Source organism: Crocuta crocuta, unplaced genomic scaffold (genome assembly GCF_008692635.1).
Source record: "Crocuta crocuta isolate KB4526 unplaced genomic scaffold, BGI_CrCroc_1.0 scaffold70, whole genome shotgun sequence".
Classification (NCBI taxonomy): Eukaryota; Metazoa; Chordata; class Mammalia; order Carnivora; family Hyaenidae; genus Crocuta; species Crocuta crocuta.
The window spans coordinates 11778325-11795935 of NW_027528417.1; the positions used below are offsets into that span (position 1 = coordinate 11778325).

At 38.3% G+C, this 17611-nt stretch overlaps 1 protein-coding gene across 1 annotated transcript in view; it reads right to left on the reverse strand.

The window, feature by feature from the left end:
- IL1RAP (interleukin 1 receptor accessory protein) overlaps nt 1-17611 on the reverse strand; it is a 129153-nt gene that overhangs the window by 9074 nt on the left and 102468 nt on the right. Inside the window, exons 5-8 of the mRNA XM_077754379.1 lie at nt 13306-13471; nt 11202-11273; nt 9072-9198; nt 6241-6389 (exon numbers count right to left, since the gene is read on the reverse strand). Coding sequence (XP_077610505.1) covers nt 6241-6389; nt 9072-9198; nt 11202-11273; nt 13306-13471 — 514 coding nt within the window. The remainder of the gene's footprint in view (nt 1-6240; nt 6390-9071; nt 9199-11201; nt 11274-13305; nt 13472-17611) is intronic.

The following is a 17611-nucleotide window of genomic DNA, read 5'->3' on the forward strand; positions in this document are numbered from 1 at the left end:
TTTGTAAAACTCTTCTTGCACCTGGCATCTGTCTGACAGAAATTTCGACTCTTCTCAATGTTTATGATTATATTAGAGCATTTGTGTTATATTTTAATTTGTCTATGAGCTTGCTTCTCCACTCTTACTCCCCACTAAAACTATACTTTTATAGTCTTCTAGGTAGAGATTATGTCTTCTTCATCCATCCTACTCCTAGAATACAGAAGCTCTCCATGAACATTCCAGATAAAACACCATATACTTCCGGGATGTTTAAAAGAAATCTGGCTCTCCAATATGGATCAGCCACTTCATTTGGTTGCCTTACTAGCTTGTGATAATGAAGCCGAAGAGTTTGAGGAGGGAATAGAATATTTGGATCTGAAGCAGGAGTGGCTTAAATTATGTATTAGTTGACTTGACAATTACTTATAACTATCTAATATTTGCCAGATGCTGTTGGGGATACGATGGTTGATAAGACCGAAAGGGTTTCTGTCTTCTTAGAACTAATATTCTTTTTTTTAAATATTTTTTTATTTATTTCTAGGAGAGAGAGAGAGAGAGAGACAGACAGACAGACACAGCGTGAGCAGGGGAGGGTCAGAGAGAGAGGGAGACACAGAATCTGAAACAGGCTCCAGGCTCTGAGCTGGCTGTCAGCACAGAGCCCAACGCGGGGCTCGAACCCACGAACCGCAAGATCATGACCTAAGCGAAAGTCGGACGCTTAACCGACTAAGCCACCCAGGCGCCCCTTAGAGCTAATATTCTAATGCAAGAAAATAAATGATAAGACAACTAATGTTAGGTAGTGATCAGTGCTATAAAGGAAATAAGCCGGGGTAATGTGATAGAGGTGACTGAGGGGCTGGAGTGGGGCAGTAGAGTTGTATCAGGTCGGGTAGTGAGAAAAGGCTTCTTTGATCGCCTGAACATTGTGTTAAGTGCTTGCCAAGATGAGGCACAAAGGAATTTTGTTCAAAGCTGGGATTGTTATCCGGGCTCCCTGACTCCAAAGTCCAGAGATCTTTGCAGAACTCTGCCATGAAGTTTAATTATTGATCATATGCTAGTGGAAAAATCCCCTTTAAAACAGGTATCTACCCTACGGGGGAAATGGTAAGCAGCCTGGAGCTGAGCTTGGAGTTCTCTAATTAAAGGGCAGATCTTAGAGTTTCAAGTTCATTATCCTCAACTCAGGATGCTAATCCTATCTTGGAGATAGTGTGGAACTCCGCAGTGCAGAATTATTACCAGGTATTCTTATGCTGGTTCCAGGAATAATGATGTTTAAAATAAGAAAACTCCATCATCAAATGTCAAAAGCTATGTCAGTGCAGTTGTTGAGAATTTGCTAAGATCAATTTGGGTAGCTGGCATGAAAACTGCTGTGTCCTTGGTATTTCTGAGCACATGTTATGTTAACAGCACACTGGGGTAATTCCCATTGTCATCTTCATTATTTGCTCAGTTATTTTGGCTCCTCTGGCTGGACATTGTGTAATAGTGACAAAAAAAAAAAGTCAGTCAATGCACCTGAAATGGATTTAAAGAAAAAAAAAAATATATATATATCAATAGATATGTTGCCTAATGATCAAGAGATCAATTACCTTCAGGAATTTCCCTCTGCCGCATTTATTTCACTACTGCTTATTTTCTTTTTTTGTGGGGATTTTTAATTTAATTTTGGGTCATTGAATTATATGTGTCATATTTATAGACCATATTTTGTGGGGCCATATTGATGATATCAAGTTCCTAATGTTATTTAACTAATTGAACTCTTAAGGTAAATAATCCACAAGGCTGAATTTCTCAATGGCTTAAACCACATGCAGGAAATGTTCTATAAAGCTTTCCTATAAAGCTTTGCTGGCTTGCAGGGAAAGGGTGACCCTCGGCCCACATTTTCTGTCTGCCCCAGCTGGACCTCTGATGTTTTGGCATAAAGACTTTACTCTGATGCAATCCCAGACAAAAGGGTTTCCAATCAGGAAAGAGTGATGCAATTTGACCAAATTGGACTTCTAAACTGCTTCTCTCTTTGATCTCACTTATAATTGAGTTAGGATATTGCCAAATTTAGCCACTTGCTCTGCTGCCCCTCCCTGAATCAGAATTCCCTCCATTCCTTTTGCAGTTCTACAGTAATAACAGGCTCCAAAGCCCACATTTCCAGCTACCACCCTGAGTTAAACCAATCTAGGACTTTAGCTGCAGTCTTTCACCCTGTTTCAAGTTATTGGTCTACAATTTTGTTTCTCCTTGGGAACCTAACTTATTTTTTCTTAATATTTATTCATTTTTGAGAGACAGAGTGCGAGTGGGGGAGGGGCAGAGAGAGAGAAGGAGTCACAGAATCTGAAGCAGACTCCGAGCTGTCAGCACAGAGTCCAATGCGGGGCTCGAACTCACGAACTGTGAGATCATGACCTGAGTCAAAGCTGGATGCTTAATCCACTGAGCCACCCAGGTGCTCCATATCTTATTCTTTTTTATCTTCATCAGTTGGGGCCTTGCTATCCACTGAGTCTTCTAGCCCAACACCAGCTTCTTGGATTTCCAAGTATTCCCTGCCACAGAACCTGTCTCTTCTCTGCCAAATTGCCGAGACTTCTTGATAATTTTGGGAACCGTGGAATGACCATTTCTCTAAATTACAAACTATTAGAAGAATAACTTATCTATATGATAATAAACCAGAGACATATAACTGAATTAATCTGCAGACCTGCTTTGTTTGACTACTATAGTGTATTAAAATTAGGGGCGCCTGAGTGGCTTAGTCGGTTGAGCGTCCGACTTTCGCTTGGGTCATGATCTCGCGGTTCGTGGGTTCGAGCCCCGCGTCGGGCTCTGTGCTGACTGCCAGCTCAGAGCCTGGAGCCTGTTTCAGTCTGTGACTCCTTCTCTCTCTGACCCTCCCCTGCTCACGCTGTCTCTCTCTCTCTCTCCTAGAAATAAATAAAACATTAAAAATTTAAAAAAAAAAAAAAAAAAAATTAGTGTGTTTGGGTTTAGCTTCTGGCCTCAGAGAAGTGACTGATACTGGGGTTAGCTTCCTCTCATAATATTTACAATGATGGTTTTTCTAAGGTGGATAAGTGGTAGTTGATCTGTGTGTGATGTGTGGGAGAAAGGACACCACAAAGTTGAGTCCCGCCATCACCCTAGTGTTTTGCCTAAAGGCACTTTTAGACTGTGACATAGAAAGGGAAAAACCAAAAAGAAGTACAGTCATCACAGTGAGCTAAGGAGACAGAAATCAGAGTTCAGAACTACTGACCTGGGTTGAATTTATAGGCCTGGGCAAAGAGGGAAGAAAACTGTGTAGAAAAAGAGCTCTATAAATCTGCAAGGGGTGACCTCAAGTCTTTGGAAAAATACAAAGTTTTGCATCGGTCGATGACGCTTCACAAGATCAGGCAAAGAACAGTTACTAGTGACAGAAAAAGTGCCATGAAGGGCACAGCAGCTAGAAAACTGGGAATTTAACAACTCTAGATGCACAGGCAGGACTGCGGGCACTTGAGTTAAGACTCGTGTGAAGAAACTTTGGGTAGCTCCCCATGTGTTAAACAGAGACCCCAGACAGTCTAGATAAATCCAATCTGCCCTTAGAGAAAAGGGCGGATTGGATCTATTTATTTTTTATTTATCTATTTTTTTTTTCAGATTTATCTATGTTTTCAGATGTAAAGTCCTGCAAAGATAAGCAGGACTCTTAAAAAACAAACAAACAAACAAACAAACCAAACCAAAGCAAAACAAAACAAAAAACCCAAGCTATTAGACAAGTAAATTAAGTACCTGTGAGAACCGGACAACACTCATTTTAAAAACTCAGACATTCAGTGATGCAGCATATGTAATGTCCAGCATATAATTAAAACACAAAACAAAAAGCAAAAGAAAAGACCCATAATGAGAAGAAAAATCAGCCAAAAAAGGAAACAGACTCAGAATTGACAAATATGATGGAATTAGCAAATAAGCACTTAAAATGAGTATTATCAATATTCCTGTTGAATTAGAAAAAACATGACAAAACAGACGAACATTGGGGTAAAGGAGGAGAAATAAAATAAGAGAAAAACAAACAAGGAGACAAACCATAAGAGACTCTTCAATACAGAGAACAATTGAGGGTAGCTGGATAGGAGGTGGGTGGAGCGATGGGCTAAATGGATGATGGGCATTAAGGAGGGCACTTGAGGAGCACTGGGTGTTGTATCTAACTGATGAATCACTGAATTCCACTCCTGAAACCAATACTACACTATATGCTAACTAACTTCAACTTAAATAACATCTTGGAAGAAAAAAAAAAAGAACAAATAAGAAAAATCAATAGGGCTATTTTTATGGAGAGATGGAAATAAAAAAAAAAACAGAAAAATACAATTCTGAAACCTTAAATTCTGCCCATTAAATATCAAAAAAGAAATGATTGGTGGAATCTAGAAACTATCCAAATTGAAACACACAAACAAAGCAAGGATGAAATTAAAATGAGAATCTCAGTCATCTATGGGACAACCCCAAATGATCTCTACCGAATTTAACAGGACTACCTGAAAAGGAAAGGATGAATAAATGAAATGTTAACACATGAAAGACAATAAGGGGCCCTTGACTAAAGTAGCTTGATTGGTTTTGTTTCATCTAGCCTTTAATGATACTTTATATACTAAAGGTTTGACCTTTGTCAAATAACATCTGTGAAAATTTTGTGGAAATAATAAGTAGACTTAACATTTGTTGAGCATTGAATATATTTGTGTAAAGGCCAGTAATTGTGCTGAGTACTTTAAAACATCTTTATGAGACAGTGGTATCATCTGCCTAGTTTAAATATAAAGAAACTGAAGGTCAGAGAGGTTAAGTGATTTTTCAAGGTCATAGAGTTAGGATGCATGGAAATGAGGATTCCAACACAGGCTCTCTGAATCTAGAGTACAAATATTGAATCGCGGTACTCTAATGAGTCCCAGTAGTGTTCTTGGGAATGAACTTCGGGAAACTGTCTTATATTATTTGGTTGAATATTGTTGTTTTACACTGCCTTCAGAGGCGCAGAAGCAATTAACTATCCAGAACCAATCCACTAAGACTTCTTAAGTGCCATATACATACACTCCAGGACTTTGCTTTTTACTTTCTAGATTGTAATGAAATGTTAAGGTGAAATTTGTTTTGGCATCAGCTTTAAAAAAAGGTTTAAATCCCTTTGCAAAGTGTAAGAATTATGCATTAACTTCCTTTTTTTCCTTTTGGTATTCATATTATAGGCTCCATCTGAGACTAAGATCCACGAAGATTCTCAATGACATGACTGCACATGTGATGAATCATCATGATCTTTCTCTAGATCACTGAAAAATATTCTTAAAGGGATTAATTGTCTGAGGTTCTGTGTTAGGTGAGAGACCCAAAGATAATTTTAGACACACTCTATTTCAGTAGCAATAGCTCACACAAGAGAGTGTTATCATTTTTATTTATTGTAGAGGAAGTTAGTGATATCAACATAGAAATCCTTTTACATTTTTTAAGTCATTGTTTAAATAATTTTCATTTTAGCAGTTGTGGCTGGTGGCATATTATAAACCTGCTTGAATACTGTTACATAGTATTTAAAATGATCATTTTAAGATTATATTTTTAAGAAGATATGTTTTATATCTTACTTAAGTACTGAATATAATTAGATGGTTGCTATTTATAATGTTTCATTATTATAGATAATGCTTCTAAGAATAGCGATGGGTACATAATTCTCTTTCTGTTATTTGTTCAGGAAAAATTCCAAAAGTATTAAGTCATATGATACGGTCATTTTCATGACCCTCGAACTCTGTCATCAATGATTTCTAAAAGGGTCTTTACAATTCACCAACAATATGTGACTCTACCAGTTTCATTATATCTTTGGTAGCTTGAAACATTTTCTTTATTTTTCATTTTTCATGACTGTAGTGATATAAAATTATGCCTCATTTTCACAATCATGTGGATGTTTTATGCCACACTTGGGCACTAAGTTACTAATAGTGTAAGAAATAATATTTTATGTATCTTCACATAGATGGAAATTTTCCTTCAAGATTTTTCAATTCATCTTTGACTCCTTACTATATGCCAGATGTGCTAGGCGCTGGAGCACTGCCTTCTCAATTTTTCTCTTTTTCCTTACTCGCCACAGTGTTACATCTGGAGGTCACAGACTCATCTGCTGAGCGCATCCATTACCTTTCTGTTTCACCTTGGCTGGTTTGTCAACCTCCCCTTTGGCATTTCTAGCATGACACACGTAGTTGCGCTTGAGATCCTCAGCAGTAACTTTTTTGATGCTCAAAATTTGAGTTCTCGTTTCATCTTCAGTTGTAGACAAACTTACACTAGAAATAGAAAGAAAATCAAAGCATGATTGGGCCTGCAGGGCCACGTGTGCTGTGTGTGAATCAAACAAGCAGACAAGCACAGACCCACTAGGTGACGGCAGACAGAATGCCTACAGGCTGTGGTGCCTGTGATCCCAAGTTACAAAGGGAGAATAACTTCTAGATTCTAGTGTCATTCTTTTTTTTTTAAGTTTATTTATTTATTTTGAGAAAGAAGGAGAAGGGAGAGCATGCATATGAGTGGGAGGGAGGCAGAGCAAGAGAGGGGGAGAGAGAGAATCTAAGCACGGAGCCCAACACACAAACCGTGAGGTCATGACCTGAGTCCCAACCAAGAGTTGGAGGCTTACCTGCCTGCCTGAGCCATGCAGGCGTCCCTCCCATACCATTCTTTACATTCTACACCACACACAATCCCAGTATCTATATCCAACCTCATTCTTGGCAACATACTATAGATATCTCTTCAAAGCAAAAGGTCTCCTTCCTGCAAACTTCTGAGACAGATTCTGTATCAGAGTAGAGAGGAGCTTCTAAGGCCAGATCCATGTGGATTGTGATACAAACTTTGCCACTTACTGGCTATATACTTTGGGCACAGTAAGTAATCTTTCCAAACCTTGCATTCCTTCTTTGAAAGAGAGGTAAACAGCAATGCCTCCACAGTGCATTACATGTATTAACTTAGTCAAGAACTGTGAGGCTTGACTATGTCAATGCCTAAGTATCAGAACAGCGCTTAATAAACATTCACACAGGCTATTATTACCATCCATAGCAATAGTTCATGCACTTCAGGGATCCCCAAGGCTTGAGTTTTGAACACAGGTAGAATATTCCAGTCAAAATGCTGAAACCCCATGGGTTCAATCCTAACATAGTACAAGAAGAAACTTCTCAAAGCAAGTCAGGTGGTGAAAAATAAATACCTCTAAATCTCCATGTCAGAGATCAAGTGCTTTGGGTCCGAGATCAAGATCTAAAATCCCTGGGAACTACTTGCTATGAAGAGAAAACAAAATCTCTTCCTAGAGCTGACATCCAGGTTCCCCTTCCAATGGGCTCACCATCAGTCATGAGAACTTGGTCAAGGCTTATGGGGGGTTTAGCCTCAACTGAACTGCACTGCTCCACCATGAACACTGAACCGTGTTGCGGTAGCAGCAAGGAGGAACAGCATGACTTTCACTATCATTCATTCATCATTATTATGAGGATAGAAAGCACAATGTTCAGAATTCCTGAAATGATCAGGAATTCTCCCTTTGTGCCTCCAGCTACATCTTTAATCAGTTCCTTCTGAAAAAAAAACTGCTCTAATTTCAGAAGGAGGCTCCTTCTGTACCCGTAAAGATGCTCTGCTTCTCTAACGTCCAGCCACTGCACATGACGTTCCTTTTACCAGTAACATTCTTTCTATTTCTCTACCTCATTTATTTCTACTCATCCTTCAAATCCTTATGTAGGTACTATACCATCTGAGAAGCGCTGCCTACTCTACAACAGACTGAAATCCTCAAAGCTTCTGATAACCTCTAAGACTTTCCAGTCACTGCATTTATCACAATATATTGAAATTTCTGCTCTAGCACTCTTACTCTGAAAAAAAATCTACTCAGTTAGGGACTAAGTATCTTGCATAGCACCTGCTGTAATGTAGACATTTTATAACTTCTGTGCAAAGTCTGAGTTTACTATCAGGAAGGACATATCTTTTGATTTCTAGACCTTCAAGTAGCCAAAGATCTATTTGCATATCACGTTAAGACCTAAAGGTTTTGGAACTACTTTGTCATGTACTTGGTCAGCTGCTGATTTTTTTTTTTATTATTGTCCTGAACCAACTGTTGTCTTGTAATTGTCTCCTTCATTTCTGGAAGAATCTTTTGTCTTCAAAGACCCATAGTTTCCTCCTTGCCAACCCAAGCCCCTTCAAAAAAAAGTTGCCTTTATTTAGAATTAAAATGGGGGCACCAGGGTGACTTAGTCAGTTAAGTGTCTGACTTTGTGGCTCAGGTCATGATCCTGTGGTTCATGAGCTCGAGCTCTGCATCGGGCTCTCTGCCATCAGCGTGGAGCTGTCTCCCTCTCTCTTTGCCCCTCCTGCACTTGGGCTCTCTCTCTAAAAACTACACATTTAAAAAATAAATAAATAAAATGACTCAGCTTGTTAAAATAAAATTTAAAGAATGTGAATGTATTCAGGCAATATTAAAAAAATATCTATTACAAGTGCGACATGCATGTTACATGAGTTACGAATGAGGAGGAAGAAGATAGGAAATATATGCTTATTGTAAGATAAGAAACACACATGTAGCTGAGGCACAAATAGAGAGGCCTATATTCCAGACTTGAGAAAGGAAAGAATAGGGCCACATTAACCAGCTTTCATGGATCCAGAGTCCTATACTGTAGCTTTTCATGCATGCGGGCTATGCATCCCATCTACTTCAAAGGGAGAATCACGAATGTGCGAGTATCAGAAGATATCTGGATCTTGAATAGCAAGTCCAGGAATCCCGCTTTGGAATGCAGCCCTTAAAGACTTGAAAATCTTGCTGCTTTTCGGTAATGACGGGCAAAAGTCAGAGTTGTTACTTTCAATGATTAGTATACACCAGAAGGCATTAGACTGAGGGACAAGTGTTGGTCACCCCTGGTCTGAACCAACAGTACCTTTCATTAACAGTCACATCAATATTGGTGTCGTCTGGCTTCTTTCCATCAATGGTCCACCAAACCTCATTGCGGGCATCCATCAGGAAAGTAAAATAGACTGTACAGGGGATGAGCAGCTCCTCACCTAAAAGAACAAGTTACCCCATCAGGGTGTACCCTTCACATGGCTATACTGGCTCTGCTCTGCGATTAATCAGAAGCTATAAAAGTGTACTTAAAATTCTATTTCTAAGTAATTTCCAAGTGGCCTATCACAGAAACGTACCATACTTCATTACAAAATAAACAAACCAAGAAAAGAGGTTCGGCAGCTTTATACAAAATTTCCAGAATGACCATCTTTTTATACAATCCACGTATGTTGTACTATGACAGCGTTTATTCAAAGAGGCTCTGACAACATACTTTGTAGCCCTAAACTTCCATGGAAGACTCTTATCCTTGATTTCCCTCATAAACAGTGACTGAGGAGAGACTCTACAGATCGTTGGAGCTTGGCCCAGAAAATAAAGGGCAATGCCAATGCGGAGGGGCAGCTCAGATCAGGCTATCAGGGTGTAGTCAATAAGTTTAAATACCATTTACATATATATATTTACATATAATGAATATTTATAAGTATTAGTATTTTTGAAAAACATTCTCTGCTATCATTAGGAGATGGAACACGAGGTCAGGGGATCCCTAGGAAGAAAATAATAATAATGAGACAAAGACTGGCAGCCTACTTACTAAGAACTTTATATAACTCACTGTGTTAAATATTTATACTTACTAGTGGTCTCATTTAATTTTAACAAGGTACTGTGGGGTCTTTTTAAAATTCACGTTTTATAGACACGCAAACTAATGCGTACAGATGTTAAATGCCATTCCTCGATGAAACTGTTAATAAGCGGCCGACCAGACTTTGACCCGCAATGACTTCCATTCCAGTTTGCCCAGGACAGCCCTATTCTATGCTTGCTTTCCTAGTTATTTATTGACATCAGCTGCTTTCGCTCTCAGAAACTGTGCAGGCTGAGATGACAAATGATATTGTCATCCAAATTTGAACTCAGGTTTGTCTCACTGAGTGGTCTTGCTCTATCCCCTCATCTAGTGCATGGTTCTTATGCGTTCCCCTTCAGTTTCTATATTAATACGCAGGAAGGTAACGCGAACATAGATTTTGGAACCATATGATAGGTGGAGGTAGAGAAAACAGACTAGGTCATTTGTAAGGGTTTACCGGATAGCAGGAAGAATGCTCATATTACTATACGATGCCACTGTGAACTCTAGGAAATGTGGTCTGTTTGGGGTTGGTGGGCCTCTTAGTGTGTTCTTTCTTTCTTTCTTTTTTTTTTATAGGCAGCTCACTATTTGAAACCTTATCGTAATTTTAGGAGGGCATCACTGTCCACTACCTACATTTGATCACAACCTCTGTTATCTTTAGCACATTTTAAAAATACATTCTTTTATACCTTTCACTGGGTTTGGGGTGAATTTATTGTAAAGGATACAATATAGAAAACCAGAAGATTTTCTATAGTTTTCAGTTTAACTGTGGGAGGCTTTGAGCCAGAAGAATAACAAATTATGCCTTATTCTGTTGGTCACAGAAGATTTTTGTCCAGAATGGAAAATTATGAAAACTAAAAGCAGCCCCAGACAGCCACAGGAACAGGAAACACCCGAGAGTGTTCTGATCAAGCTGTTACCAGGTCTACCAGTTGTTTACCAGTAAATTCACAGTCTTGCCTCCGAGCCCCTGCCTCTGCCCCTCTGCAGGGGAGCAGAAGCTTAGAGGAAGTCTTATGCTCCTGTTGAAGTCTTGGCAAACCCAAGGCCTGTGCAAGCTAAAGTGTGCGCCACACAGAAATCACTAATCAGGAGAGGGGAGCCATTGCAGGGAAGAAGGGAGCAGCTGCAGAGAGAGAGAAGCTGAGAATCCCAGAGACGCCCAAGAGATGGAAGGAGGAGTGAATCCCCAGAGCTGCCTTCGTTTCTGATAACATTTCAGTTTCACTCCATGTTGTTTCCTTACAATAACCCTCTATTCTCATGCTTTAACTTAAGTGACATTTTATTCCTTGTAATTAAGGGAATCTAACTGAAATTAAGAAGCACAGCTATAATTACCCGGTTCTTTCTCGTAGACTACAAGATCATTGGGTGAATAGATCTGAGGAGGCAATGCGTCATTTGGAGAGCCTGTGTTCGAGAAGAAGAGACAAAAGGGAGATGATGTTAAATCGTGTAGCCCTTAACTCTCATAACCCATTTCCAAGATCTGGTCTTGTGTAAACTTTTGCCCAACTTCCTGGCATCATTTGTCAACTCTTCCTGACAGGGCCCACAGCTCAATATACAGTATATTGCAACACTTCATTCATTTAAAACGAGCAAAGAGACAAACATAAAATACTACGTAGCCTCCATGTTTTAGGACAGAAGATTTAACCAGTGTTTTTTTCTATTTAAAGCTTCCATGAAATGTACTTCTCATACCATAAAATAAGTTGCTTTCATGTCTTACCTCACTTGTTTCTTTCCTACATGTTTCTTTAGAACATGCCCAGAGCGGCTAGTATGAGACTTGGCTAAATAAGCAAATGTTAAGTAAACAAATATGTAAATGGAAAATCCAAAATCACAATTATGAAGACAGCACACAAGTCTACCTGATGTCTATATCAGTTGACTGTTCATTCCTAGGATCATTGCTCTTTAAAATATTCTATGTTTCTGAATTGAAAGAAAAACACCCCCAAGGGTTTGTATAGTGTAGTGTTTAAGAGCAAATGCCTCGAAGATTTAACAACCAGGGTTCTTATCCTTAGTTGGTCATACACTAACCATATGACTCTGGATTTTTACTTAATCTTTGAAAAGCTAATTTTCCTCACCTCTAAAATGAGGATAATTAAACTCACTGCACAGGTTCATTATAAGGATTAAATTAAATCATGCATATTAAATTAAGTAATGCATATTAAAGCATCCTACTGGTATATAATAAGTACTCAATACTTCACAGCTTTAAAAAACAAACTTGTGTTTTGCTTGAAAGTTAGATAAGAACCCTACTTCACGTCAGCATCTGTCAACTTCTCTACTCATAAATAAAGGTGACCAAGCATGCCTATTCTCAACTTTCCAAAAAGGGATGCATTTAAGAACCTATATCAGACATGATTGCCAAGATGAATTTAACATTAGATTATTCATTTGGCTTTTAAAGTCCATTCATGTTAAGTTCTCTTTTTTTTTTTAACGTTTATTTACTTATTTTGAGAAAGCACAAGAGAACACGAGCATGGGAGGGGCAGAACGAGAAGGAGAGACAGAATCCAAGCAGGCTCCGCACTGTCAGCACAGAACCCAATACAGGGCTCGAACTCACGAACAGTGAGATCATTACCTGAGCCGAAATCAAGGGTCAGACACTCAGTCAACTGAGCCACTCTGATACCCCCATTCATGTTAAATTCTGAATTTAATATGATTTTTTCTTCTGAATTAGTTCCCATCTCAACATTATTCCAAAAGTACGCAGAGGAAGAGGAGAGGTGATTACAAAATTTTTCAATTTGAATCCTATTTGCAGTATTACGTTAAAGCCCTTAAAAATTATGCCCAAATTATGTCAAACTAGTCGAGAAGGCTCCGAACCAAGAATATGAAACCTGGGGTTGGGAACCACTTCTTCCACTAACTCACAGAGCATCTCTAAACAGATTATGTTGTTGTTGTTGTTGTTGTTTTAAATGTTCATGTATTTATTTTGAGAAAAAAAAGGGCAGAAGGGAGCAGGGGAGGGGCAGAGAGAGAGAAGGGGAGAGAATCCTAAGCAGGCTCCACGCTTATATATATATATAATTTCTAATATCCCCAACTATAGTGAATGTGAGGTTCTCTTAGTCCCAGACAGCAGATAAGGAGACTGAGACCCTGATCAAAGGTATTTTGCTAACAAATGGCAAGGGTGCAAGTCGAACACAGATTCACCCGGCACTGTTTTCACTCCTCATTCAGTCACATCGACCAATGATTCATGCAAGACACCGATAGGTATTCAATGGCTACTCTGTATGTGGAATTACTGTGGCTCCAGCACAGTGAACAAAAAAAGATAAACCTCTTTTCTCATAGACTCTACTTACTTGTTTGAAATAAACTATCAAGAGCCAAAACAAAATGATTGCATTCTTTCAGTGTGCACTTAATATAAAACCATGCTTACCTACCACCTTCACGGTCAGCGTCCTAGTGAGATGGAAGGTACGCCCGTTTTCTGGATATGTAACCACACATGTGTAATCGCCATTGTTTGAAACCAAGGCTATGAGAAAGCTCAAGTTCATACCTTCAGGTACTACGTTATTAAAGTTCTCTATTTTATGGCAGCCCTAGAAGAAGGAAAAGAAAAGCCGTTCAGTATTGAGATGCATGCATGGAAATATACAAGTGCACGTATGTACACACTCATCTAATTTTGCACACAAGATACAACTCTCCATGCTGGATGCACCTTTTACAAACTATTTTGGTCAAGTATTTGATGATATCTCTGCAAAGAATGAAGGTAACATTTCATTATATTTTCTGCAAAATGAAAACAGGAATTCTAAACTGAGATGTGAATTCAAAAGCATGGTCTTCCAGTCTCAGGATCCAGTATTTGAAGTTTGAAAATCCCACGTTAGTAGCTAAATAAGGTTAAAGTTTTGAAAAACAACTAAGGCAACTTAAGAAAATGCATCTGCTGCTATTTAAGAAACAGTTATTTTTCATATCTCCATTTATTCACTGATTATATTAAGAATCCAGCTCTCTGATAATTCAGACTTAGTTTAGGTGGCTGGTTTTTGGCATTCTTATATATGTGTCTTACATATGTGTGTGTGTGTGTGTGTGTGTGTGTGCGTATACACTTTTTTTTTGAAAGAGAGAGAATCCCAAGCAGACTCCATGCTCAGAGCAGAGCCCAATGCAGGGCTCGATCCCATGACAATGGTGATATCCTGAACTGAGCTGAAATCAAGAGTTGGATGCTTAATCAACCGAGCCACCCAGGTGCCTCTGTGGTTTTAGCATTCTTGATCACTGTGTTGAATCACTCTATCAGTCGCTTCCAAACTTTTTTCTGTTTTCTTTCTACTTATTTTCCTCATTTGATTTTTTTACAATACAATATTACAGACTTCAGAATCTAAAACCAAAAGATACTTTATGAGTCTGACCAAGAGCGAAGCTTATTTCTACTCCAACTTATATTTTCATACACTTCTGTTGATTTTTAAAATTCTGAGATAGAAATAGCTCATTCAACATAACTGAAATCTTGTTTTGGCTCTCTGATTCCCACTAATTGGCTTAAATTGTTTTATTTTATTTTATTTTATTTTTTTTAAAAAAAAATATGGGGGCACCTGAGTGACTCAATCAGTTAAGCGTCAAATTTCAGATCAGTTCATGATCCCATGGCTTATGAGTTCAAGCTCCATGTCGGGCTCTGTATTGACACCTCAGACCTTGGAGCCTGCCTGGGATTCTGTGTCTCTACTCATACTCTCTCTCTCTCTCTCTCTCTCACTCCCTCCCTCTCTCTCAAAAATAAATAAAAATTTAAAAAAATAACTAAAGAAAATAATACAGCATCTGTGACAAAATTATTTGTTGAACACTTACTTTTTGAAAAACGTTGCTTTCTTTTAAAAAATCAATAATTTGTGACAAATGGACTGGGTTGTATCTACGGTTTTTCAGTTCTTGAAAATTCTGGGAAGCTATTATTGGCTTATAGCTTAGATTTACTGTATTCACATATTTAGCTTTGATTCTTGAATACTTAAGGTTTTCTTAACATCAATTCCTGGAGCTTATGTTTTGAAATATGAGTTACACTAAACGGCATATTTTGCAAGTCATTGTCACAGGAACTAGGTCTTTTAAGAATATCACTAAGCTTTTGATTCATGGCAATGATCATCAAGAGGAAGCTGTTAGATGCTTGGTTATTTTCTGAATGCAATTTATCCTGTTTTGATACACAGTGTTTCTAGATGCTTGTCACATCAACAAGATATTTCAATGCTCTTAGTTTATCACAAAGCATAAGGCCACAGAGACCTGTACTCTTATAATGAATTTATGTCACATTTGGTTTAAATTGAGTTTAGACTATCTATAGAACTCTATTTGATTTTTGTGGTGCCTTTCGTTTAAACAGCTCAAAGCTATTTTCTTCTCTCATTTGTTAGCTTAGCTGTTCTTAAATCCACATGAAGTAGACAGACCAGACTGAATATGCTCTAGTTTTACAGGTGGAAAAATAAATAAGACAGATAAAGAGGTATTCTAGATACTACAGAGCAAAGCCGAAACTCAGTTTTCCAGACAGAAGAGCAAAGGTTTTTCACTAGCTTCTTAACTAAGAATGAACACTTCTCCTTGGGAGTTAGTTGAGGCTGGAAAAATACACTGAGACATGTACTGACATGTACTCTATTATCTCATCTAATTCAAGTTTGGAAATACTCTTATGCCCATATTCTAGATGAGGATATAAAGAAAGGCCTAGAAAGGTCAAGTGATTGCCAATGTCATAGAGCTAGGTAGTGTCAGAGCTAAAATTTAAATCTAGATCTACCTGCTTTGAGGCCTTTGCTTTGAACCCCAACTGACTCTGTCTCCCTACCATGGTTCTAAACATATGCCACACCTGGGCCGGTCCCAGTGTTAATAGTGTGCTATAGTTCTATCTCTTAAATGAGATTGATTCCCACAAATAGCAAGAAACTGTAAAGGTACACTGTTCAGGATAAGAAGTTAACAACTATTGGGGACCTGGGTGGCTCGGTCAGTTAAACTTCCAACTTCAGCTCAGGTCATTCAGGTCATGATCTCATGGTTCACAGGTTCAGGCCCCATATTAGGCTCTGTGCTGACAGCTCAGAGCCTGAAGCCTGCTTCAAATTCTGTGTCTCTTTCTCTCTCTACCCCTTCCCCACTCACACTCTGTCTCTCTCAAAAACTAAATAAACATTTAAAAATTTTTTTACAAAAAGAAGCTAACAACTAGTACTGAACTGGTCAATAGCACTTCCAAAGAATGTACTAAAAGACACTTTTATTTTATTTTATTTTTGATTCGCCAGTATCATTTATGTAAAAACTATTTAAAAATACATTGTTTTAGGACTCATAGTATGTGCTACAAATACGAAGAAATGCTTCTGACTCAAAGTCTTTTCATTCATTCACTCATTGATTCATTCACCCTTGAACATTAATCATAAACCACATGCCAGCCATGGTGTGAGGTTCTGAGAATACAGTATTGAGTAAAACAAAGGATCAGCTCTTATGGACTTACCATGAACAGAGAAATAGAATCAGGCACATCTATATAGCAAGGAAACTGGCACAAAACAGGTATGTGTTGCTATCTTCCTAGCTCTCTCTTTTTCTTCATCTTATTCACACCCATGTACATGAACTTGAATTTCGGGATGGATATACTTAAGGGTATTCAATGGGTCTGTATGTCAATGGTATAAGTATGCTTTCTCATGACTTCTTTTCTTCTTTCCATAAAGGATAAAAATGTCGGTCAGGGACAGGTTTCGCTTAGAGTTTCTTTGTCGAGGAAAACATTTTGAATGAAGGAATATTCCATAAAAATTAGTGGGAAAGTTTGGGGTCTAATCTACTATTCAGAAAGAGCCAACCATCCAAATATATTAAATGAGCTAGTTTAAACCAAAAGAAATAAAAAGCCATTTCAAAGTTCTTAGACCTATAGCATGTTAGAAAAGAAAATGAAAGAAATATTTTACATTCTAAATGTGCATGTGGATGGTAGGGGTACGTTTGGGGCATTGTTGAATTACAAATAACCATTAACTTTAGCCTGTAGTGTGTGATGAACTCTCTCTATTGCTTATGTGCAGTTGCATCTCTGGTACCTTTGATACATGCACCTGAAACATGCAGGGTATTTTCAAACCTAATAAACTATTCCTAAAAATAAATCCTATAGAGTTCAAAATCATTTATTTGGAATCCAGGAAAAAAAATATGAACAAGAATCTAAAGGCATCCAAAGAATAAAAGAAACATGTTTCCAAATACAATAAACGGTTAACGGTAAGCTGATTTCCACTGTGAAGCAAACACTTGTCTAACTAGAAAACAAGTCATCCACTTAGTTGACCAGTCAGTTCCTCATTTTGAGTTAAAAAGAGAGAAGTTAGACAGGAGAATATATAGTGGTGGCCATGGCAACTGACCACAATGTATAGGTAAAGAACAGCACAAGAAATGACTTCGAGATTTTGAGAGGAAATAAATCACATGCTGAAGTGCAGGGTGTGAATTGAGGGACGTCATGACTAAAAGGGGACAAATACGTCCATTCAACCAACCTACAACTTTTAAAGAGCTGTATGAGGGCACGAGAATGGTGAAGATGCAGTTCCTAACCTCTAGGTATGCAGTCTAATGGAGAATCACAACAAATACCGTAAAAAGCATATTGGGGCAGG